The sequence below is a fragment of the Podarcis liolepis genome (assembly GCF_965112155.1).
Source record: "Podarcis liolepis genome assembly, chromosome: 15".
Taxonomy (NCBI): Eukaryota; Metazoa; Chordata; class Lepidosauria; order Squamata; family Lacertidae; genus Podarcis; species Podarcis liolepis.
In genome coordinates, this window is record NC_139566.1 from 44,349,828 (window position 1) to 44,376,314 (window position 26,487).

General features: G+C 45.6%; 1 protein-coding gene across 4 annotated transcripts in view; it reads right to left on the bottom strand.

Moving 5' to 3' along the window:
- Nucleotides 1-26,487, bottom strand: part of SCARB1 (scavenger receptor class B member 1) — a 54,679-nt gene that overhangs the window by 17,632 nt on the left and 10,560 nt on the right. For all 4 annotated transcript variants that reach the window (XM_083476724.1, XM_083476725.1, XM_083476722.1 and 1 more), the window contains exons 2-8: nucleotides 21,129-21,286; nucleotides 16,532-16,673; nucleotides 15,121-15,324; nucleotides 13,052-13,147; nucleotides 11,099-11,214; nucleotides 9,035-9,201; nucleotides 4,177-4,295 (exon numbers count right to left, since the gene is read on the bottom strand). In XM_083476724.1, coding sequence (XP_083332850.1) covers nucleotides 4,177-4,295; nucleotides 9,035-9,201; nucleotides 11,099-11,214; nucleotides 13,052-13,147; nucleotides 15,121-15,324; nucleotides 16,532-16,673; nucleotides 21,129-21,286 — 1,002 coding nt within the window. The remainder of the gene's footprint in view (nucleotides 1-4,176; nucleotides 4,296-9,034; nucleotides 9,202-11,098; nucleotides 11,215-13,051; nucleotides 13,148-15,120; nucleotides 15,325-16,531; nucleotides 16,674-21,128; nucleotides 21,287-26,487) is intronic.

Genomic DNA, 26,487 nt, shown 5'->3' on the forward strand with positions numbered 1-26,487 from the left:
CTTAAAGACCAACTAAGTTAGTTCTTGGTATGAGCTTTCGTGTGCATGCATACTTCTTCAGATACAGAAGTGTGCATGCACACGAAAGCTCATACCAAGAACTAACTTAGTTGGTCTTTAAGGTGCTACTGGAAGGAATTTTTTTATTTTGACTATGGCAGACCAACACGGCTACCTATCTACTCCTCTATCTAATGACAGGGCTGGCCCTGGCTGCTTTTATGCTGTTGTATATCCTTGTTCTAAGTTAGCTATTTTTTACAATTGTATCCCTTTAGGGAAATCCCTTTGGGGTAGAACAAAAGAATATAAAGGGACATACAAAATTATGTATTTGTTTGAAATACACATAAAAATACAACTTACTCGACTGTCACCACCCCTGGTCTTTGTAACCTGACAAAGAACACAAACCTGCCATTTTAGAGAACATGGCTGGAGTGCAGAAGGCCCAGGAAATAGCCCTTACCATTGGCTTTTCTGCAACTATGAGGTAACAATTGTTACGAGACAAAAATGCTATCTCAAGTGCCTTGGGATGCAAAGTGTAATAAATAATATAACATAACTTATCAGAAGCATATTAAAAATAATCTTTCCTTTAATCTATATTATTATATTATTATATTAGTCCAGTGTAAAAGCTCAAAGATTAGGCTTAATGTAGTTCCACCAGAGACCTGCTATAGCTCTCTGAATATGCAGTTATGACAAAACTATACATTTAAAGCACTATCATACCACTTTAAACAGCCATGGCTTCTCCCAAACGAGTTTACTAGAAAGAGGGATTGATTGTTCAATTACTCTGAGAATTGTCACTCTGTGCGGTGAATAGGGGCCTCCTAACAGCTCTCAGTACCCTCTATAATAAACTACAGTTTCCAGGATTCTGCGTTGCGGGGACAACCATGACTGTTTAAAGCAGTATGAGACTACATTAAAATGTATAGTGCAGATGGGTCTTAGAGTAAAAGAAGGAAAGTAAAAATCTAGTACTGTATGTAAAATTGGAGACAATGTTTGCTGAATAAAGCACCATTCTTCTCAAGATCCAACATACCTGAGATGGTCTAATGCAATATCAAATTATGAGTAGGGGTATATTGCACTTTCATTTATTTATTGCGATGTTTATACTCCCCCTTGCCTCTCGAGAGCTCGGGGGCAAACACAATTCTTACCCTCCCCATTTTGTCCTCAACAACCCTGTGAGGGAGGCTAGGCTGAGTGATACTGAGAGGCCCAGGGCCATCCAGCGATCTTCAGGGCTGAGTGGGGATTTTAACCCTGGTCCTGCAGGTTATGGGTTCAACACTGTAACCACCAGTAACATTGTCATTTCTGTGTGTTACTTTCTTTTTATGTGGAATTTTTATATTGTATTTTTTAAAACTGGTAATCTCTTTTTCTTTTTTATGTTTAAAATACCCTTTTGTTTAAAATACCCTTTTGTTTGCTTTAAATGTGGGTCTTTATTGTATCACAGAATTGTAAAGGTAGAAGGGACCCCAAGGGTCATCTAGTCCAACCCCCTGCAATACAGGGATACACAGCTGTCCCAGACGGGGATCGAACCTGCAACCTTGGAATTATCAACAACATGTTCTAACCAACTAAGGTGATGTTCTAATTGGTATTTTGAGCTAGATTATATACTTCTTAGAGGTTGGGGTTGTTGTTGTTTTGGAAATGTGAAGCAATCCAAAGGAGCCCAGACCTCCTAATCCTCAGATCCTTTGGGAGAGACTCTTTGGCCTCGTGTGACCTGCTGGGCAAAAGGAAAGCTGGTTTGTTCTTGTTTTTTGCTTCTGCTTGAATTTGTGTGTTCAGGCCATTTTAGTTTCTTTTGAAGTGAGAGGTGGCTGATGTAATTATTTTGTGTACAACATGTAGCTGTGTTTGTGTTGCGATTGTTCTGTTACTTATAAAAATAAAACATAAAAATGATTTAAATAAATAACTTAAGCTAGTTTCATAAAACTAAATAAAACTATTGTCGTCTCTCTCTCTGTGTTTTTAAAATTGTGTTGGCACATAACAGATTTCGTGTTGCAACTGTTTCCCCACTTAGGAAGATGTTTAGGAGGTTTCCTATTGGTTTGTTTTTAACTGTAATCTCTCATCTACACATTTACTGTTCCAGTTCTCTCCTAACCATCTTATTGCTACACTGGGTGAAATTAAAAATGCTATCACCTTGGTTGCCAAGTAACATTGACAAAGCTGAGTTACACCATTAGTCCCGGGAAGGGGGAGCTGTGTTCCTCCAGGTGTAGCAACACTCCAGCTGCAACTCCCATCATCCCTGCTGCTTGGCCATAATGCCTTGGACTGATGGGAGATGGAGTCCAACAACAAAATACACATTTTGCATGCACCATGCACACCAGGTGTCAGGAACCTGCCACTCTCCAGGTGCTGCTGAACTACAACTCCCCTCATCCCTGGCCTCTGGCATTGCTGGCTGAGGCTGATGAGAGGTGGAGTACAACAACATCTGGAAGCCGTAAGTTCTCCATCCATGTGCCTTTGAAAGCTGCTGCCCATCATAGGCAATCCTGAGTTTGATGGACTACCTGCCATAGTGCTGTCAGCCAAGGAAGGTCCAGAGGAAGGAATTAACTCTTTGTTCTCAAAAGTACACTTACACGTTAGGACAAGGTACGTCCCTCAATCCTTCGTCCCTCAGCTATTCCTAGGTGTGTACCCGGTGAGGCGTCTCCTGTCTTTGATTCTCTTCTCCTGGCTGTTACAAGCCCCCGCAGATCACTGGTCCCTTCTTCCAAGTCAGTCTCCAACCCCCTTTCTCCTCCTTATCCAGCCTCCACTCATCAGTGTCCAGCCAGTCCCTGACACTACCTGATGCCCCTTTAACTGAAGAGTAGGGAACCTTTGGCTGTCAAAGTCTTGCCAAACTCCAATCAGTCCTAGGAAGAATGGCCGATGTCTAGGGGTGATGGGAGTTGTAGTTGAGCAACATCTGAAGGACCAAAGGTTCCCCATACATGCCAAGAAAGCTACAGGTTGGATGACTGCAATGTTCAAACCTCTGCCAAGAGGAAGAAAGCAATTCTTGCTCTGTCTGCCACAGATCTTTCTTCCGCCACCCCGTATCTCCACATGCCTCACCTTCAGGTGTCCTGCCCACACTCCCACAAGGAGACGGAGACGGCCCCCACCATTTGAGACAAATCACTGCACTAATTGATTTATGATTTTAAAGCTACCTTAATCAGTGCAATAATAAAGAATATCCTTGTACTATGGAATCCATGGCAAGCCATATGCCACAAACAGATGACAGACAAGGAGAGCAGATTAGATATAGGTGCAAGCAGGTGAGATTGTAAAACTGCCTTCTACAGATCAAGGGAAGGCTGTTGGGTTTGTACCAAGAGTAACTTCCCAGTTCAATTTCAAAAGAACAGAAAATACAGAAGTTACGTTCATGACTATTGGAATAGCATATTTGTTTTAACTTTTCCATTTGTAATTGTTGTAACCTGCCTGCTGGTGAAGGGTGGGTGTAGTGGAAGCAATAATCATCATAAAAATAACCCTGGTCCACCCAATGTGATGGTAAATGGACTGTATCACTGCATATGGGGACATTTGAAAACATGAACACCGCGCTCCCTCCTTGCATGTAGAAAACTAGAACAGCAGGAAGCAAGTCAGGCTAGAATTCCTCACCCCCACCAACGCTGCTAATTTTCTACTTACAGACCATTACGTTTAACATGATGGTGCATTAAAAGCATGGTATCCCTCCTCGCCTCCCCATAATCTTAAGTGATGCAATCTACTCTTCCATTCAACAGGCCATATTTGTGGGTCACAGATAAGGGTCCTCATTGTGCTGATAAAATATTACTGTAATCAAGAGGCAACCAGAAGGCTTACATCTAAGAGCCTGATAACATTAAATACAGCAGGGTTTGCAAGTGTCATTTCACAAGCCCAATCTAGTTCTAGTAAAATGAGAGAGGGAGAAAAACTTCCCTCTGCCCACCTTCTCCACACTGTACATCATTTTATACACCTCTATCACGCCTCCTCCGACTTGCCTGTTCTCTAACCTAAAAAGCCCCCCCCCCCCGGCTCCATCACCACAGTGACGCCCACTAAACATGCAAGAAAGCACCAGAGTTAGTGGATGAATGGTTCACTCACTGAGTGCAGATCCACAAAAAGCCCGTGCTTCTCTTCGTTGGGATGCAAGCCATCCACTGTCTCTAACAGTTCTGGGTCAGCATTCAGGAAGTGTGGGTGGGACATGAACACTGGTGCATCTAAAAAAGAAGAAGCAAAGACAAGCAGATCAAAACGAAGCTGTTTGAGGCAAAGAATCATCTCGCTACCTGTACTCATCCCTGATCCTGTGATTTTTATTTATTTTTTAGCCTTTGGAATATTTCAGCCAGGAACTTGACACGATGAACAGTATTTCACACCCTTTATGAGCATGAAGATTAGAAACGTCACTTAAAAAAACAATCACAACAATTGATCTTCCGCATGCAAAGCTGCAGGATGGAGATGGTGTGACACGCCAGTGGGTGTGAAAAAAATATGATTTTGCAGACAAACAAACATGTAATCAGACATTACTGTGAATAGCATCTTCTGTGCCAAATGCAAGCCTTAACCACAGCAAAAAAGTGCCAAAAATCATATTTGGAGAGCAAATACAGAGAGACAATGTTTTCAGGGCAGTGAAAGACAGCATAAATTGTAGGAGCAGCCCTGTGGGTTCACACCAAAGGTGAATTCCAGTCCAGCAAACTGTTTTCACAGCAGGGCCATCTGGTGCCCCTGCGTTCTGCCTGTAGGCTTCCCAGAGGCAACAGCCTTCACTGCATTCAATATAAAGGTAAAGGGACCCCTGACCATCAGGTCCAGTCGTGACCGACTCTGGGGTTGCGGCGCTCATCTCGCTTTACTGGCTGAGGGAGCCGGCATACAGCTTCCGGGTCATGTGGCCAGCATGACTAAGCCGCTTCTGGCAAACCAGAGCAGCGCATGGAAACGCCGTTTACCTTCCCGCTGGAGCGGTACCTATTTATCTACTTGTGTTTGATGTGCTTTCGAACTGCTAGGTTGGCAGGAGCAGGGACCGAGCAACGGGCGCTCACCCTGTCATGGGGATTCGAACCGCTGACCTTCTGATCGGCAAGCCCTAGGCTCTGTGATTTAACCCACAGAATTCAATATGGCCCTTGCATTCAATATAGATTGCAGCTTTTCCTCCCTGGGGCTAAGCTGGGGCTGGTTTTCCAAGGATGAAGCAAAAGCTGGCTGTGGACAGCAACTTCATTACCAATTCCTGGAGCAGCCCCCTCCCCTGCCCCCATTTTTAAGGAAAATAAATGTATAAGCAAATAAAAAATGCAAGCAGACATTTGCTTAAAAGGAAACGATTCACCTGAAGCATGAGTGAGGACCAAGACTCAACAGCTGAAAAAACACATTCTTTGCACACCTATACATCAGTCATGAAACTGTAAAGCCACAAATTTCAGAATCCCACACACTACAGGGGTCTCTGTATTACATACTCTTTAACCAACTTGGCACCTAACACAGCTGGACTGGGCCACTTCTTAACGGCAGCTTGGAAATACTTATCCTAATTCTGAAGAGCATTACAGATTAGGGTAAATAATGGGTGATACTAACACATTTCCAAGAGAGAGGCTGTGAATGGAAAGCCACTGATTAACACAAGTTAACCAAAGATCCATGAACACACAAACACAAAAAACCCACCATCCAGATTAAGCTACCAGTATGAATTGTGCAAATGAGAAATGTATTTTTCTTCTGCTAGCTAAGGCAAAAGTGCCAACAGAAGACACTCTTGGCCCCTGGAAACCTCATTCTGACATACATGGGGTCAGACCCGAGGTCATCCATCTAGTCCAGAACAGTCTACCACTGACTGGCAGAGGTTCTCCAGGGTTTCAGGCAGGGGACATTCCTAGCTCTGCCTCAAGGCACTGTGGACTGAATGTGGAGCCATCTGCATGGAAAGCAGATGCTCTGGCACTCAGCCACTGCCTTTTCTCACGAGATTGCTCCCACAAGAAGCAGAGATGGCCACCAAGTCTGATGGCTTAAAAGGAAGACTAGTTAGCTGGCTATGATGACTAACTCAACTGTTGGAGGCCAAATGCCTCTGAGGGCCAGTGGCTGGTGGGAGGCTCAAGTGGGGAGATTATTTCTATAGGCATCTGATAGCTAATGCTGTTCTAGGCTGCATCAGCAGAAGTCTAGTGTCCAGATCAAGGGAAGACATATTACCACTTTATTCTGCCTTGGTCAGACTACACTTGGAGTCATTTGTCCAATTCTGGGCACCACAATTCAAAGAGGATATTGACAAGCTGGAATGTGTGTAAAGGAGGGCAGCCAAGATGATAAATGGTCTCAAGAGTAACAGTTGAAGGAATTGGGTATGTTTAGCCTGGTAAGGAGGAGACTGAGAGGAGATATGATAGCCATCTTCAAATATCTGAATGGGTTTCAGATGGAAGATGCAGCAAGCTTGGTTTTTTGTTTTGTTTTGTTTGTTTTTTTTGTTGTTGCTTCAGAGGGTAGGATTCAAATCACTGGACTCAAGTTACAAATAAACATCACAAAGAACTTTCTGACAGTAAGAGCTGTTTCACAGTGGAACGGACTCCTCAGGGGGTTGTGGACTCTCCTTTCTTGAAAGTTTTTTAGTTGATGGACTATATGGAACTGGCGGAAATGACTGGCAGAATCCGAGACCAGGGAGAAGAGTCGGTGGAAGAAGACTGGAAAAAGTTTAAAGACTATTTACAGAAATACTGCAAAATTAATGAATGTTAGAAGAATGTTGGAATGAAGTTATAGTGGTACCCCGCAAGACGAATGCCTCGCAAGACAGAAAACCCGCAAGACGAAAGGGTTTTCTGTTTTGGAGGCGCTTCGCAAGACGAATTTCCCTATGGGCTTGCTTCGCAAGACGAAAGCCCATAGGGAAATCTCCGGGGACCTGTTTTAAATTGCTGGCGGTCGGGAGCAAAGACTTTTGCCCACAGCCGGCCTTCAGAAGAGGTCCTGGACCTCTTCTGAAGGCCGGCGGGGGGCAAAAGTCTTTGCTCCCCCCCCGCCTGCCTTCCCGGGACAGCGGAGACTTCTCCGCTGCCCTGGGCGATCTTAAAATGCTGGCGGGCGGGAGCGAAGCGTTCGCTGCCGACCCCCAGCATTTTAAAATCTCCCTAGGACAGCAGAGGCTTCGCTCCCGCCCGCCAGCATTTTAAAATCGCCCTGTCCCCGGAGCTTGCGGGGCGGGAGGTGGGAAGAAGGGCTTTTCTTCCCACCGCCAGCCTTCAGAACAGCCTTCTGAAGGCTGGCAGTGGGAAGAAAAGCCCTTGTCCCCCCCCCCCCCAGCCTTCAGAAGAGGTCGGGGGACAGACTGTCCCCGGACCTGGTCTGAAGGCGGTTTCCCTAGGAACGCATTAATTGATTTTCAATGCATTCCTATGGGAAACCGTGCTTCGCAAGACGAAAAACTCGCAAGAAGAAAAAACTTGCGGAACGAATTAATTTCGTCTTGCGAGGCACCACTGTATATGGCTTTAGTAGAAATGTTATAAGGATTTAAGTATAAATAGATTAATAGAATATTAAAGTGAAAAAATAAGGTCAGAATGTTAAGATAATTTTAGGATAGAAAACAGAGGAAGATGGAAAGGAATTGCTGAAATAATTAACAGAAGTGGAATACAAAAAGGGAGGTGTGAGGAGGTCGCTGAAATAAGTGAATGAAAGATAAGATATTGAAATTATTTGATGTGTTTTAAATTGCTTTTGTTTTGTTAGTTTAATGTGTTAGTGCTTTGTGTTAGTGTTAGTGTTATGTAGTGTTTTTGCATTGTATTGTATTGTCTATTCTTTTTTTGTTGCTTTTTGTAGTGTTTAAATTTTGGAAAAGCAATAAATATTATTTTTTTAAAAAAGAAAGTTTTTAAGCAGAGGTTGGATGGCCACTGGTCCTGGATGCTTGAGTTGAGATTCCTGCATTGCAGGGGGTTGGACTAGATGACCCCCGGGGTCTCTTCCAACTCTATGATTCTGTTACTGGCCACTCTGAGAACAGAATGCTGGATTAGATGTGACATTGCCTGGCCCAGCAGGCTCTTCTTATATCCTGCCCTCCCTCCAAGGCATTCATGGTGGCAAATATGGCTTCTTCCACTGTGTTTTATTTTAACAGCCCCATGGAGGTAAGTTAGGCTGAGAAAGTGAGTAGCCCAAAGCCAGCCTCTGAGCCTGTAGGTCCCCAAGAGGTGCTAACCATTATACGACACTGAGAGAACATGCCCGCACAATGAAGTCTGCCCAACAGCATTTTACGTATTGCACAATCCCCACAGAGAACAGCATTGCTATTGTTCTCTCCCATAACAGTTTGTGATATTGAGCATTTTGTAAGGCAGAGGAACGATCCAAGTTTTCATCTTACAGGAAGCTACTGTTGCACTCACTTGGCTTTTGTAAATTGCTCTGGGGATTTTATTGCAACCCAATCTTGGGAAATAAATTATATACAAATGTTAGGGGTTCAAACCCTGGCAACTCCACTTAAGAAATCTAGGGCAGGAGGGCTAGAAAAGGAGTCTGGCCAAGATGAAGGGGCAAAACGAACTCTGAGCTAGATTGGCAATGCTTCCGATTCCACATCAGGCAGGCTTTCCACGTTCATGTGAGAGGCTATGGCAGCTGTCTCCCAACCTAGCACCCTCCAGCTGTTGCTGGACTACAACTCCCATCATCCCTGACTGCTGGCCATACTAGGAAGGGCTGGTGGGAGTTGGAATCCCCCAAACACCTGGCGGGAACCAGGCTAGCAAAGGTTGGGTTATAGTACAAGATTTTCCTGCAAAACAAACAGCAACATGCAATGAAAGAGATGTCTAAACACTTCTAGCCCCCCAACCCAACAAACTGGACAACGCTGATGATTGCTGGGGGCGGGGACCAAAATACTTTTTAGACGTACTTAATCGACAGCTGCTGACATTCTGGATTCCAGATTGGCGGCATGGACAGAAGCCTTCGTTGGGAGGATAGTCTGTACCATTGTCAAACAAGTTCTTTGGAGCCACGTAACGCAGAGTTGGTATTCCCTTGAAGTCTCCGGATCTACTGTAGTTTAATTTAATGGACCTGAAAACAGGGGTTTCAAGAGATGAGGGGCATCCAAGCACCAGAAGACATACTTCAGAGATGAAAGTTGAACACGTTGAGGCCCACCACAGCATCTGCTGAAACTGGGGTCCCTTTGTACACCTTCTAAGTTTTCTGGAACTATTTATCTGGCCACTTTTGAACAGAAGTGAGTCATGGTGTCTGCTGCCCATTTGGACTGGTAGGACTGATAAGGCGGAGGTCAGAGAAGCTCACAGGAAGTGGAGCCAAAGCCAACACGGGCAGAACTAACAAATTCTAGTTTTGTCTGACACACACACGCACACACACACACCATTTCTCCCCTCTTACTTCATGTTAGATGTTTTGGTATTAGTGATGTAAACTCTAAAGAATCAGACAAATGGGAAGAGAATAAATAATCATATAATAAATATATAAATAAATGCAATAAATGTAATAAATAAAGTGCTTTATGTTCAAAAATAAAGAGAGCAAAAAACTACAAAAACAGTACTTTGAACTGTGCCTGTAAACAAGCTAGAACGCTGAGTCATTTATTTTTGTAGAGACAGCCAACCTAGCTTCTAGGATGTTGGCCCGTCCCATACAGAGCAGCCCCTAATAGGCCACTGGGAATACTAAGAATCCAGTTTCAACATCCTCAACAGACCGCACCTGATTCAACCGTTCACACGGGAGCAGCCTTTTCTGAGTGCAGCTGCAAGAGGGAAATTGCCAGGTAGGAGAGGGACTGTACCTTCTCCTGTGTGAGACTACAGCCTCATCAAAGGATTTCCTCCCAAAAAAGCAAACACTGAAAGAACACGCCAACCTCATATTTCAGCCAGGAGATGTTTCCATGCCTCCGCTTCCCAGCAAAGGCTCGGACTTAGCCAACTTTTCCCATGGCCAGCTGCTGACAGGCCTAAAGCCCATTTGCGGATGATTCAAGGCAAGTTTTTAATCACTTTCTGCCTTTTTGGAGAGCGTCAAGTTCTGCAATTATGTATGTATTCACCCAGTGCCCAGAGCTGTAAGGGTACATCAGGATTGGGGCAGCCAGTGGGTGAGGCAAGGTGAAGCCATTTGCCTCAGATGGTGAATCCAATCCCCACCATGCTGCCAACACAGTGCTGTTGCCCTTGCCACTGCTGTTGCGCCACGGTAGCAGCACAGGTGCAGCTGCAGGTGAGGGTACAGTTGCGATGACAAGGCATGTGGCAGCGAGGGCACGCTGGTGGCTGGGGGCAGCAGCAGCTGGGCAGCAGCAGGGCATTTTAACTACAGCAGCAAAATGTATCGAGCCAGCCCTGATCAGGATATGTATTCTAAACAAGCCAGAGGCAGAGATCTTGCACCAGAAGCCAGGAGCCTCAGGTCAGCCTCTGCACTGCTTCCTCTGAAAGGGGGAAAGTGGGGTGTGTGAGAGAGATTATAAAATATAATACAGAGATGGAGGATGAAACTCAAGCAGACTAGGGGTGGGTGCAAGGGAGTGTCAGGCCCCCACAAAAAATTAGCAAGCTTTGGTCTCTGTCATCTGAGAAACACTGCCATGTGCCTGCACTGACTGGGAGTGGCTCTCCAGGCTGGGTCTTTTCCAGGCCTACCAAGAGATGCCGGGGATTGAATCTGGGGCCTTCTGCATGCATAGCAGATGCTCTCCCACTGAGTCATGGCCCGTCCTCTTGACAAGTCTATCTACTGAGCTCAGGATAGAATGCAGATTCCTATGCTTCCAGTTTAGAACTGGGGGGGAGGGGATCCTGTGGCTTTCCAGGTATTTGTGGACAACAGCTCCCATAATCTCCAAGGCCTGGCTTTGCTGGCTGGAGCTGATGTGGAGTCCAGCAATACCTGGAGGCGTATGCACCGTCCCTGCTGGGCAAGCAGGGATTTCTTCTCAGCTTACCTGCAGGCATCAGGGCTGTACAATTCCACAGGTGAGGAAGGGGTCATAAATGGAGGCCAGATCTGTCCAGATGTCCCATTGATCATGTTGCATTGATCAGAGTTCCAGTAGGACACCTAGAGGGAAAATGGATCCCTAAGAATAACCAGAAGCTGGGCTGAGTCTAGCAAGAAACCCTCCCTGCCAAACAGGTTAAGCCTGGCTTTCATTACAAACCGTGGCCTCGTCTTCCCCATGCCCAATCCTGAGGAATTCCCGAGACCTTTCTGCCACACAATCTTTCCTTTAATTCAGTTATACAACTTGACTCGAAACTTTCCTCACCAATCACAAACTGTACCAGGAAACTCTTCCGAGGTCTGAATCACTAGGAAGCAAAAGGTCTCTGAATAAAAGTACCATACAAAAGCTGTAAAAAAAGAGTGCAGATTTTTTTTTTCTTAGCTTGTGTAAAACTAAAGCAGCCATTCTAGATACAATCTCAAGTTATCTGAGCTGAATGCATCCATTTAAGAACCTGCAGTCTTATCAATGTGGAAGGCACCCCTTTCAGATTGTGCAAAGGACTTAAATCTATTATTTGACATGGGCCAAAACATCTTGACTGCATAGGAGGATCTGAATGGGTTGATTCTGTCTGCCTTTAAAAGAGAGACACTTACCTGGCCACATGGCTCACTGAACACACAAAGAGGACTTGTGTCTGAGAAGATTTCCAGAGGATTGTGTTGCACAAAGCACTGTTATTTTTTTATATAAAAAAATGCAGACCCTCTTCACTTGTATAGTTTATACCAGGGTGGGGAACCTCCAGCCCAAGGGCCAAACGCAGCCCTCCAGATCTCTCAATTTGGCCCCTGCAACTCCTCCTCTTTCCCCAAGCTCCACTTCACACCACAAGTACATTAGATTGGCTAGGATGCATCCTTCAACTCTGATAAATGACTCTTTTTAGTCCGGACAGAGGATAGAGAGGGGTGTGTGAGTATATTGTGCAGAAACTAGCCTACTGTGCAAAGGTATAATTGACCATAAAGTAAGCCCACAACTTATACAGGGCTTATGTTCCGAGGATTGCGCCTAAAGCCAAAGTCATGTACAGTGGTACCTCTGGTTACGTACTTAATTCGTTCCAGAGGTCCGTTCCTACTCTGAAATTGTACTTAACCTGAAGCACCACTTTAGCTAATGGGGCCTCCTGCTGCTGCCGTGCTGCCGCCGCATGGTTTTTGTTCTCATCCTGAAGCAAAGTTCTTAACGCGAGATACTATTTCTGGGTTAGCAGAGTCTGTAACCTGAAGCGTATGTATCCCGAGGTACCACTGTATAGTGAAAACACATTGGGTTCAGTGGCAGGTGGGATTGCCAAAGTCATTTCTCCTGGAACTCCACCACCTTTCCACTATATTAATTAATTAATTAATTAATCAATTAATTAATTAATTAATTAATGGTCATGCATGTAAAGCTGAATGCCCACAAGTTAAGAATGTGCTTAAGTTGCAGCTTCCGTTTCTGCCCCGGCCCGTCATTGCCGTGTGGTCCCTGGAAGGCTTCCCAGAAGGAAATGTGGCCCTTGGGATGAAAAAGGCTCCTCACACTTGGATTACAGCAACTGAAGAATTCAACTTTTTCTTGTGGCTGAATCTGAGCTGTCTCCATGGAAGTTTTTTATTCCCAACCATGTGATGCACATGGTTAAGCCTATGTGATGGGAGCAGGTGAGATTACAAAAGGAAAAAAACGACGGAATCAATGGCAAATCCTATGCTGTGCCAAGTCTTCCATATTAAAAGAAGACTCTGTTCTGAGTTGATGGGGCAGCAAACAGCACTGGGAAGACAAAGGCAGAGCCAAAACATATTGACTGCATAGGAGGATCTGAATGGATTGATTCTGTCTGCTTTTAGAGAGAGAGAATGGAAGAGGAATTTCCACGAAGAGAGCAGTTACCTCTTTCAGTCCATTCCATGAATCTATCATATGGACTCTGCTGATGTTCTTCATGCCTGTGTACACCGTGAACAGCCCTGTATTTGAATTATTGAACTGCAATGGAAGAGAAGATATATTATTAACATGCCTTGTTCACGTGCTTTTCAGAAGGGTTGGGGTGAGGGAAATCAGGGAGCAGAGAACAGGAAGGAAGACCACTTCACACATTGCCCTCTTAAGAAGGGTTTGCAAGGAAGGTTGGCCATAGCTCAGAGGCAGAGTATATCATAGAATCATAGAATCATAGAGTTGGAAGAGACCACAAGGGCCATCAAGTCCAACCCCCTGCCAAGCAGGAAACACCATCAGAGCACTCCTGACATATGGTTGTCAAGCCTCTGCTTAAAGACCTCCAAAGAAGGAGACTCCACCACACTCCTTGGCAGCAAATTCCACTGTCAAACAGCTCTTACTGTATATGCTGCACCTCAGAGCCTTGAATAATGTTCCAAATCCCTGACACCACCAGCAAAAACGATTTCAGGTTCCTAGGCTGGGCGAGATCTTGACCTTAGGCCTTGACAGTATCATTACATTTATACTCCACGTTTCCTCTCCATTTTGCCCTCACAACAATCCTGTAACCCAGGTTAGGCTGAGATATGGCGAATGGCCCAAGGTCAGCCAGTGAGCTTGATGGCTGAGCAGGGATTTGAGCTTCAGTCTCCAAGGTGTGAGCGCAACACTCTAGCTGCTCTGCCACACTAGCTCCCAGTTTGGATGTTGCCTCTGTGAACAGAGCAGCCTTCCCCAATCTGGTGCCTTCTAGACATTTTGACCTCATTTCCCAAGGTTGGCCACGCTGCCTGGGGTGGACGGTAACTGCTATCCAACATCTGGCAGGCAGCAGTTTGAGGAAACTGGAAGAAACACTGCTAAGCTGGATGCACCAAAAGTCTGATTCTGTACGAGGCACCCTAGACGGAAACATTGAACCAGTCACCGCATTGTTGCCACTGATACCCGCCATAGCAGCCAACAGAAGGCGTAGTAGCTAGGATATGGTTACCAGATTTTTTTCAATGAATCCGGGGACACTCCCCCTTTTTTTTTTTTGAAGCTGAGTGGCAACAGGGAGTCAGTAGTAGGGATGGTGAGGCAAAAGACCCTGGGCCCAAGCACACATGCATATAGTATAAAGGCGCAAAGCCCTTCTTTCACACCCTGTGAAACATAAATGCCCAGAGTTTTTTAAAAACTGGGCAACGGCTAGCCAGTCGCGACTCCCGAGCCTCCCCCAATCAGTCGAAACAAAGGGGGAAGGGGGCAGGAGATCTGTACTGTCCCCGGTTCCCCTTCGGCAGTGGAGGCGGCAGCAGAAGTCAGCAGACTGGAGCCAACCTGGTAGCACGGTTGGCTCTAGCTGGCTTCAGGAGCTGCATGCTGCCATGGCGCCAGCCATTTTTCCTCGCTGGAAGTCCCCATATGATGTGTTGTGACACGGCAGCGAGCAGCTCCTGAAGCCAGCCAGAGCCAACTGCGCTACCAGGCTGGCTCCGGGCTGCTGACGCTGCTGCTGCCATGTTTCCCAGGGACAGATTTGAAAATCCGTGGACTGTCCCTGGGAACCAGGAGCTTCTGGTAACCCTAAGCTAGGAGCAAACCCTGCCTTCCAGAAATTTCTTATCTGGAGATGTCTTGCAAAACTGGCCTTACTTTTGCACACACTGCCCCGGACTGTTACTAGCAAGCCCTACAAATGCTGGTACGTGGAAGGAGTCTTTCTCTTATGCTACTTTGTTTTGCCACGGGTGTGAAACCTTGGCCAATTATATTTTGCCTTAAATTCCTGACACCTCTGCTTGGAAGGATTAGTTGGGAGGTGACTGGGGAGAGCTCTCTTTGAGGCTGGGCAGGGCAGGCAGATAGTTTGATCTGGGGCAGCTTCCCACGCCTCTCTCTTGGCATCTGCTACAGAATTGTTGCACCTATCCCTTCTAATTTCTGCCTTGCCCTTCATGACTTCCACCGCACCCCTCCACCACTAATTTCAGAGACCCAAGCTCCCTCCCAAGGGTTTTACTTACTTCAGCAAACAAGCCAAATTTCCCTTTGAAGGGAAGTAAGCCGGGCTTGATGCTGTTCAGGAAGTCGATGAGCGGCTCATCATAACCCCACAAGATTTCTCCCACCGTCCGGTTCACAAAAGCCCCCTGTCCGAAGGCAGCAAAGGTGGCGCTGACCAGCATCTGAGCGCCCGCCGGCATGTCCTCCAACATCACCGCTGCAGCCTGGTTGTGAAAGATGGAAAGAAGAGGGAGAGAGAAGGGCGGACAGGTTATCCTGCATTGATGCTCCTAAGAAGAGCTCATGTTGTCTGGCACAGATCCATCTTGCTGGCTAGTACTGGGAACTGATTCCCAGGCAAACTCTCTAGTACACAAATCACCTTCTATATATGTCTCATATTTAAACACACACCGCAACAACAGCTAAACATGCCATGGAAACAGCACGATGTTAACCATCTCTACTTCAGAAGCAAGTCTTACTGAATTCAACAGGGCTTACTTCCAGGTATGGGAAGTGAGGATTACAGACTTTTGCAATTTGTATGTATATATGAGAACAGTCGATATAGATATAAAATGAACAGAAACTTATAGTCACCAATCCAGGAAATATAAAAATTAAACTAGATATTAAATCATTTGGGTATGTGGTAAAAATATGTAAGAGGGGATGTTAATTTTGTTTAATGCAGAGGTTTAATATGGGAGAGAAAGTGTCTCTGAATTTACTGGTGGATCTAAAATGATGTGTTTGTATTGCTTTGTTGTTTTATATGTTATACTTGGAATGTATAGAATAGTAAGTAATTTAAAATAAAGTAAATAAAATTAACTGGGAAACCTACCTCAGAAGAGGCAATTTGTCACATCTCTGTATGAGTCAGTGTTCTTGGCTCATCTCATTTCAATCAGGAAACCCAGAATAGTGACTCATTCAGAGATATTACCTTTAGAGCAGATAAAGGGATGTAAGACTGGAGTGTGCCTCTGGTATTAGTTCAGGGGGAGGAAAGGTTGAGGGCAGGGAATGGGGAAAGGGGGGAAATCAATTTTAAGTATGCAATCCATGACTATCCCTTGATTTCCCTACATGTAGCTGGTGGCATTTCTGACTTTTTCCAGTGTAGGATGATCAAAATTCCTTCAGCCCTTAGTAAGCAATGAATCAATTCAACACGCTGCTCTGAATGGCCTACATACTTTCACGCATCTCTGCTCAACCATAAGCACTAGATGTTTGGGTATTTCTTTTTATTTCTTTTTTTAAAAGATAAAGATGGAAAGCCAGTATTCAGGGAATTGAAAACCTATAACCACATTGTACCCTTTCCCTTTCCTCCCACTGCATAGCATATGTTTAAACCCAGGTAAACAAAAACAATTAGAAACTAGAAATAATTATCACAGCAACTGTGAGTCCACTTACCGACACCAAGATATTTGGTATGACAACGTAGTCAGATTCTAACCCAACTGACAGCTCTGGCCGGAAGTAGAAACTCCGATACTCTAAGAAGGAGATGGTATCATTGTCATGGAAAGTTATGTTGGTTTTCTCTCTGTGCTCCCTGTAGAAGAGAGAGGCAGAAAGACTCAGGCTAAATCAGTGCCTGCATTGCTTCCACCATGGAAGGCTTTCCTCCATAATAGGCTGTAGACGTTGCAGACACTCCATAGTTTTGTCATATGAAAGCTTTCTTGCAATGTCATTTTCTAGAGACAATATGCATAAAGAATTTAAGTGCTCTTCAGCAAAACAGTCTACTTACCACAACACTTCATCTTTACAACACCTGTGCTACTGACTCTCAAACTTTGGGATTGTTGAAATATATGCAACAAAAAAGTAATCAGTTTGAGTCATGCAACAAAAACTGAGTCCACTTGACCCAAAATGTAAAAGCAGTGTGGACTGAAGTCGCTTCTGGGGCTCCTCTGGGAGCTTCATTACCTGCCCAGCAGATCTGCCCCTGAGGAACGGTCTGGGGCCCACTCCGCAAGGAAGCAAGGGCATGCACCTCTCCCCTCCAGACGCTTGCACAAACCATGTTCTTTGGTACGCTTGGGGGTTTGTGGGTACACTTGTTAAGTGTTTCCAAGCGGCTGAAGATGGTAGTGGTGTGTTCCTCACTTTGACCGACAGCAGCAGTGGCTGCCACTGCCCATGGAAGCAGGGGGGCCGAATGGAGGCTTGGCAGAGGCTACTGGTGCTACGCCTGGGTTGATGGCTGAGCGTGGGTCTCCCCTCCCAGCGGCTTGGAGGTGACTGCAGGGAGGGTGCATGTGGTGATGTCACACTTACGTGGACTTTGTAACATAGCTATACAGTACTGCCCAAGTTATGGCTGACTGGGATAGAGGGGTTATCCATATTGTTTTCCTGAATCCTGAAGGGCTTGTGATATAGCTAAGAATGGGATGAAGTCATGAAAGCCTGTTTGCTTTTTGTAGGAATGATGCTTTTGGGGAGGGGGCATTTTCTGGTTTGCCTCAGGCAACAAAATGCTGTGGGCCAGCCCTGACGTTTAGGTACAATGATAATGTTCATGTATTTGTGTTTATGTATCTATTATGTTTGTGTGGAGAGGGTATGAGTATTGCAAACCACTTTGAGATCTCCTATTAGCAAACAATTAATGATAACAACAGCAGCAGCAGCTTCCTATGTTCATTTAAAAACTGAATCACTATTTATGTCAATTGAATAAAAACCCCTTTAAATCATTTTTTTAAAGTGTCTTCCAATTGGGCAACAGATTTTTTTAAAAAAACAACATGGTTTTTCAATAAAAAGTACTCCTAAAAACTGTAAGAGGTGCTCTTGCTTTTTCTCACATGGGAGGGAAGGACGCTTCCAGATACAGTCGTACGTTGGATCCCAAACGCAATGAGAATCAAACATTTTGGCTCCCAAATGCCGCAAACCGGTTTACAAGCGTTCTTTGGAATTCAAACATCTGACACGGCTTACGCGGCTTCCAATTGGCTGCAGGGGCTTCCTGCCAATCAAAAGCTGTGCCTTGGTTTCCAAACGTTTTGGAAGTTGATTGGACTTCCAGAACGGATTCCGTTTGACTTCCGAGGTACGACTATACAATACTTATTTGCATCTAAAAACTGAGTGTTTCTTACTCCGAAACATTTTTTTTTCATTATTAAGATTTTATTGAAAGTTTTTTAAAGAGGTATACACATACAAAGTGTCCTCATTTGCCCACCAGTCAGGGATTAGGGGAACTGTAGCCCAAAATCTCTGGAAGGCAGACCAGGTTGGGAAAATCTGGCCCGAAGCAGAAAAAACCCAGTGAGAAACTCCATAAGAGTCATAGAACTGTAGAGCTGGAAAGGACCATGAGGGTCATCTAGTTCTAGTCTACCCTCCTGGAATGCAGGAATCCTTTGTCCAATGCGGGGCTCGAACCCAGAATCTTGAGATTAAGAGTGTCATGTTCTGATCTCCCTGGCTTAGGAGTTTTGAGACAAGAAGGCTGGATAGCACCATTATAACAAACTTCAGTGATTATCATCATTCTTCTCACCTCTCCTCCAAGGTGGTTCTTCCCCCACCCTTCCTAGTTTATCCTCACAACCCCCCTGTGAGGGAAACTGGACTGAGACACAGTGACTGGCTGAGTGGGGATTCAAACCCTAGTCTCCTAGGTCTTTCCCCAGCCCTACAGTTCACTACACTGGTTCTTTAGCACCATTTTTAATGTTATGAAGCGCTAAAAGCGCTATTTATCTGCTTTGTAAGTTGCAAGGCTTTTTTCATAACCTCCCTCGGATGTCGGCATCCATTAATCCTACCTTTTCTCACCCTGACACTTCTAAAACAATCCTAGGTGTGCTGCAGACATAGCAATGGGTGCAGATTTCTCTCACTGGCCTCCCAACACTTTCTATTTCAACAGAGGGACAGATCAACACCTCGAACAAAAGGAGTCATTGATACTGAAACAAATAAGAAGCAATCATGTAACCTTTAATAAGTGGCCCAGCATAATCCACAGGCCAAGGGTGGAGAACTAAAAGGAAAAGCCAATTATATATTTCAACCACCAACTTCACAGAGGATGATGGTGCAAGACTTCTGAAGAAGTGTTCCGTTCAGACTACAACAGTAGTCTCAGAAGCTTCCGACACTCTTGCACATGAGAGCCACCTGTTAGTTTTAACAGAAAAGTGTGCCAGTCGTGTGCAACCTTTTGCATGCACATGCCCACTCACTGCATTGAAAGGCCAATGAGATGCTTGCAGGGGCTCCACCTGTCAGCATTGGTGGATTGACAGAGGCTTTGAACAGTAAAGAGCAATTCAGCTGGTGGGGGCTCCTGACCTCACATCATGCAGCTGACAAAGCCTGCCAAGAGCTGCCCAGTAGTTCTTAAAAGGAACTGGAGCCTCCGAGAGCAAGGGAAGCTGGCAATCCCAGACGGGTGACACAAGGATGGTGGATTAGGCAGCTCAGCAGAAAACCCTGCTTGCTATGCGCCATTTAAATCCAATCTTTGGGGCCGGAGCAGGAGAAGGGATAAGAGTCCCCATTCGCTTGGACTCTAATCTTGGGCAAAGGAGAAACAAAGACATTTGTGCTAAGAGGCTTTTGCTTCATTCCCTTTGCACAGAGCCACAATGCATACATTCAGGGAGCCACTATAGGCACAACGTACGCAGAGGACAAGCTTGGCATTATGCTGGCAGCTAAGCCCAGTGGGGGGGGAATTGTGCATGAGATGGCAACAGACCTTGCTGAGTGCTTGGCAAAAGATTTGGATAAGCTTTCAAGAAGGTCTTCCATCACTCCCTCCCCTGACCTGTTTCGGTGGCTTTCAAACTCCGTTCTTGGCTTGGAAGCTCATCAAAGGAACTCCAAATTAGAGGAACTTTGAAAGCTGCCTTATACGGAAAGCCCACTGGTCTTTCTTGTTCAGCACTGTCCCCATGAACAGGCAGCGGCTCTCCAGGGTTTCAGACAAAAGCCTCTCAGAGGGCAGGGACTGAACCTGGATCCTTATGCATGCAAGGCAGGTGCTCTGCCACTGAGCTACGGCCCTTCAATGATCCCTCCCCAATGGGAAGCCACATGTCCCAAGGAGACAGCCGGGCCACTGCTACCAACCATTAAAGGGCAGCTGGTGGGGGCACTAGGAACACTCTAGGTCTAGGACACATATTCTGCCCACAAGAGCCAAAAGGCCTGAGTTGATTATAAATGGTCTGGGCTTTGGGGTGAGTAAGGAGGTGTGCTGGGGAACATGCGTTAGGGAAGCGCAGCAGATCAGTGGCACAGCATCTCCTTCAAAAGCAGAAGCATCTTTGGGTAAGGCTGGAAAACAAATAGACCTGTTTTCTTGTCTGCTCTTATCTCTCTCTCTCTCTCACACACACACACCCTTTTTCTCACGTAAACAATTCTGTTATGGTAAATTATGTCGGGGCAAGCTCCTATAAAATGAGCTTTATTTTTTTCTTAGTTGTTTTTGGGGAGGGACCTAGTCTCAAGCTTAAGCAGAGTGAAAGGAGTTTCATGAAGGTTACTCAGAGCTGCCAACAAATCTTGTATCTTTTTCACTCTGGCACACAATCTCAGCTGAACTAAAGCCTCTCCAAGCCTCCCAATTTCTCATATTCCAGTAGACAAGCAGACATTCAGGCTGGCTTAAACAATGGACCAGAGTTTTCTTGACCAGCCCGCTTTGCATTCTTTAGTTTCTGGGGGTGTCACCTTAACCATGCATGCAGGTTTCGTTGCTCATCAGGGAATGTGATGAGCAGGCTAAAAAAAGCTTCTTCACCACCAGTTAGATAAAAATCACGTGTGGTAAACTTTTGCTCCTCCAGATGTTGCTGAATCACAACTCCCATCAACCCAGCAAAGATGGCTAATGCCCAGGGATGATGAGAGTTGTAGTTCAGCAAGATGTGGTGGGCCAAAGGTTCCTCATGCCCAACATACAGGATAATTGACAAGAAAAAAATTAAGATTGTCACATGGGATGAAGCAGACAGAAATAAGCTCAAACCTGTATACATAAGGGCCACGCTGGGTCACTACCGGCTTTCCTCCTTGAAGAACTTCCTTTGGATTCAGCACCTCAAATAAATAGACTGAAAAGAAAAATGGAACCGGGAGGTCTTTCCACAAGTTGAATGCCATGCCACTGGGATCAAGCCGCACATTCTGTAATGACAAACATGTGCTCCATCAGAGGTTGTTGTTGTTTATTATTCCCCCTTCTCCCTAAGGTGGGTTGCAACCATTTAAAATTAATTTTAGAATGAATGATTTTAGAATGTTGTTTATGCTGTACTTTTGTACTGTTTTATTGTCGTTAGCCGCCCTGAGCCCGGCTTCGGCTGGGGAGGGCGGGATATGAATAAATTTTTATTATTGTTATTGTTGTTGTTGTTGTTATAAGACAACATTAAAACCAAATTTTAAAACCTTACAATTACCAAAACAAACAAACAAACAAACATGAAAAACAACATTTAGTAAAGATAAAAAGTAGTAATAAAAAGAAACAAAAATTCATATGGCTGGGGGAAAAGCCCTAAGTGTGTGTATCTTATGTGTGTGTATCTTATGCCTATATAGCGTTTAACCAAAAAGTAGCAGAGAATTAGGCAGATATGCCAGTTTCTGTAAAATGAGGGCAATTGAGTAATAAAGAATGGAGGGGATATTAAAACAAAGGAGGACAAAAGGGAAGTAAAAGAGAATACAGTTGTTTATTTCTCCTGGAACACATCAGCAGAGCATGTGTTGCGTCATATTTACATTCTTTGGCACATATTCTGGGAATTTTTGAGCTAGCATCTGATCTAATCTCAAAAATAAGAGGAATGCACTGCCCAAGTTTTGTACCCTTGAGATGAGGCAAGCCACAACTCAAAATTCTGTAATTAATGAGTAACTTTGTCTCTGAACCCTGAAGGGCCAGTCCCCCACCCTCCACCCCCGGGAGCTGGCATTTAGGCCCTGTGTCCAACTCAGGCGAGGCTGCTTGGAACCAGCTGTGAGGAACCAGTGGCCATTCAGATATTGGGCAGCATGACCAATGTCCAGCAACATGTTCCCTATCCCTGAACAAAATTACATCGCTCGCTTATCAGTTTAGTTAGAGTGTATTTAAATCAATGTTTGAACAACTCTGCAAATGCAGGGTCCTTTGCTGGAGAGCCATTTGGCACCATCTGCCTGCCTAGGTCAGGCCTTACAGGGTGGTCGTAAGTGGCCTGCTGCAAGAAATGTCATGGTGAGGGAGCAAGGAACCATGCTAGAAGAGAGAATAAATGCCTAAGGACATTAAGACAAGCCCTTTTGGCTCGGGCCAAAACATCCTGGTCTCAGTTGCCACCCAGGTGCCTCTGGGAAGTCCAAACGAAGAACCTGCGTGCGACTCCCCCCACTTGTGATCATTCCCAGCAAAGAAGAAACAGAGCTACAAGGGGAATACAGAAACCCTAAGTTACAGAATCACTAACAATATCCATATATAATTTTATTTATACATTTTTTGTTTTTTTTAAAAAAAATAAGGGTCTAATTCACATCAGTTATCCTAGTGCCTTTGTACTAAATGGCTAGAAAACTTTTTCACTGTGAGAAAAAGTTTACTTCTAAGCAAGTGGGATAAAATATTGCCTGTTTCATTCTACTCATTTCTCTGCAAGTAAGGCCTGCTCTGCAGTATGCATTTAAAGCAGTAATATACCCCTTTTAAAAACAGCCATGGGAACTGGGAACTGTCATCTGTCAAGGGTGCAGAGAGTTGCTAGGACATCCCCTACTCCTCTCACCAATGGACCTCCTCCCCCCACCCCCAGCTACAACCACCTCCACAGAACACTTCTGACTCCCAACGGTGCCAATCACAAGACGTTTTCTGGCATATGTGCCATAATAGCACATGATGTTCTGTCAGGGTTCATAACTAGCCAGTGCAGGGGATTGAACAAACAGCCTATTGAAAATGGACATGTTACGAGTCCTGAGATGCTACTGCGGGTTTTCTCCACACCAGATTAAATCCTCAGCTTCAAACAAAGTTCTGCTTTAAAGGGTGTTTTCTAGGATGTAACACAAGTTGCAAGAACCACTTGAGGCAGAAGCCTGATCTTTTGAGATGCGAGAAGAACTTTGAGAACTCATTATATATGCTCCAGTTAGAACAGAAATTGTTTGTAGTGCCGTCAAAATGAGGTTTCTTGAGAGTGTGACAGCTCGGAGAGAGCTTGGAGAGGCGGCTGGTTCCCTTTAGAGTCAGTTATTTGGTTATCAGAAGAAGAAGGAGAAGAAGAGGAGGAGGAGGAGGAGTTTGGATTTGATATCCCGCCTTTCACTCCCTTTAAGGAGTCTCAAAGCGGCTAACATTCCCCTTTCCCTTCCTCCCCCACAACAAACACTCTGTGAGGTGAGTGGGGCTGAGAGACTTCAGAGAAGTGTGACTGGCCCAAGGTCACCCAGCAGCTGCAGGTGGAGGAGCGGGGAAGCGAACCTGGTTCACCAGATTACAAGACTACCGCTCTTAACCACTACACCACACTGGCTCAGAAGATACTCAGATAATTGATCAATCAAAAACCACAGCAGGAATCAAAGCAGTTTAAGAATTGGGCCCAGCGACTGAGTGGGCAGGGAGCCAGAGAGAATGCAGTAGTAAGAGTTGGCATAACATAGAGACCAAAGGGACTGAGCTACAAATTATGAATTCCCCAACTTGAAATTTGTCTGCTATGAACTCATTAGGCAGCCCCAGGAAAGCCACTCTCTTAAATTGGTTCTATCTGCAATAGGTTTTCATCTGAGTCATCCCAATGGATGCCGAGCCTGATGTTGCCTTGGACATTTTAATCACAAAGGCAGTGCGTGTCTTCCATCAAGATATCATTTAAACTTGCGAAAGATTTTATTAGAGGGAACAAATGTAATATACAAGTGTGATGTTGGGAAAGTATTAACAAAGCTTCAGAAACCAAGGATTACAAAAACGATTTGGTCCTCAGGAAAAGTAATTGTATAAGCTGCCACTTCACGGTTAGGTAACCTAACCAAGGACCTTTTATAAGACTGCTGCGCATTAGACCAATAGCAAAAAAGGAGGGGGGGACTGAACCAACATAGCCGAAGAGGTGCACACTCTTGACCACGGTGATAAACTCCAATCTCATTTGGATTTTATTTGGAACGGTGCTGTATTGTTAAAACAAATGTTTACAAGATACAACATGCTTTTTACGAGACATTCTATTTATTTCTGCAGTAACATCCAACCGTTTTAGGAACTCCTCTCTGGATTTGTAAATAGTTTACTCCTTGGTCTTTTTTTGCTACTGAAGAGGTCTAACAAGGCAGCGGGTACAGATTTTTCCTCAGGATTTACTTCCAAAGCCTTTCTCACGAATGAGCATAGCTGCAAAGTAGTGGAGGTTTAGGATCAGAGTTTTTCTTCTGCTAGATGGTTTACCTTCCCAGGTTGATGAGCCCCATCTGCCCCTCACTTCCCTCTACAGTATGTGCAGAAACCACCTTCTTGATCATTGGACCCACTATTAGTCTTGTCCACTCCATCCGCCGGGGCCTGTCTTCACATGCAGGGGGTTGTCCCTAACTCAGTGAGGGTTTGAGACCCATCAGCTATCTTCCCCTGGTTTAGCCAGCCATTGAAAGCTGTTTCTTGGGGTGTGGCTACTGTTGCACGCAGACAGCTTCTAGGAGCCACAGGTGAGAGCTGAGTGCAGGGTGGGGACCAAAGGTGGACAAACTACCCCAGAAGGAGCATGGCATGTCCCCCACCAGAGGTACCACCCCTCCCCCAAGACACACCAGTGACCATGTAGTTGGTCCTTTTAACAGGCATTGTGTTACTGTTGCTCTTTGGTTTCTTGCCTCTCATAGTTGTGATGCATATGATGTTTTAATACAGGGTTAGATACATGCAGAAGGTGCCAGGCTCAGTCCCGAGGCAGAGCAGAGAAAGGCCCAGTTGGAACCCCGGCAGAGTTGCTGTTGCCAGTAAGACCAGTGGACAATGATAAGCTAGAGGGACTCATGGTCTGACTGGGAATAAGGCAGCTTCCTATGTTCTTGGGGTCCTCCAAATATTGTTGGTGTTGGGTCGTGGGTTGACATAGCAGCCGGCACAGCGATTTCTTCAAGTAGCTCTTTATTATGGTAAGCTGGAATACAACTAACTGCGAATAGCTCAGCCGGCCTGTATTTATAGGCAGCCGGCTGTCAACATTGTAACCACAACAGCCCAGAGTTCCCGCCTAAAATAACTGCCGCGGACCTGAGTGAAAACTATCTACAGACCTGAGTGAAAACTATATACAGTATCCCCCTGTTGGCCCAGGGGGAAACTACACTACATAACACCCCTCCCCACCGAGATAAGGCGTTAGTTACAATCGTAATGGTTTCCTTATATACAGCACTACGCGTAATGGTTCAATTAAGCACAAAAGCATATCGGTTACATTTCCCATACTTAGACCAACAGTGATACCTGTCCAACAACATAGTCCTTTAAATAAGTTGGGCGCTTGGAAACTCTGCCAGACCGCCGGGGACTGGTAGCCAAGTCCGGAGGGCCACACAGTTCTCGCTGAGGCTGTGGTGCGACCCTAGGTGGCGTTGGAACCAACTCCCCTGGATCCGCTGCTGTGGGTGGAGCCTCCGCAAGTGGAGTGGTCTGAGTCTGTTCTGAAACGGCTTGGTTCGGCTCCACGCTGGCAGTTTGCGAGGGAGGTGTAGGTGGGGCCTCGCCATCTGTACGTGTCTCTTCTGGAGCCGCAAGCGCAGTTGGGGGCACCTTGGTAGTGTCCAAGTCCCCAACCCTGCGCCTAAGCTGGTCTATGTGCCGTCGCCACAAGCGTCCGTCTTCGAGTGCCACCTGGTACGAGCGAGGTCCAGTGACTCCCACTACTGTGGCTGGCACCCAAGGGATGTCCCCCACATAGTTCCGGGCAAAGACCTGGTTTCCTGGGACAAATGACCGTGGTGCGTTGGCACAGCCTGGGGGTTCAGCCACGGCAAAGTCTGGGTGTAGCCGGTCGAGCGGTGACCTGAGGCGGCGGCCCATAAGCAGTTCAGCAGGACTCCTCCCTGTGGCCGCATGAGGGGTGATGTGTTGCACGAACAAGTATTCGGCGACCCGCTCATGCCAGTCTCCCCGGTCCAGGCGCGCCAGTGCCTCTTTTGTCGAGCGCACCATTCTTTCCGCTTGCCCGTTGCTGGATGGATGAAAGGGTGCCGTTAGGGCATGGCGGATGCCCAGTCCCAAAAGATACCGCTCAAACGTGCCTGACGTGAACTGCGGTCCGTTGTCAGAGACAAGGACATCAGGACACCCATGCGTTGCAAACAGGCCTCGCAGC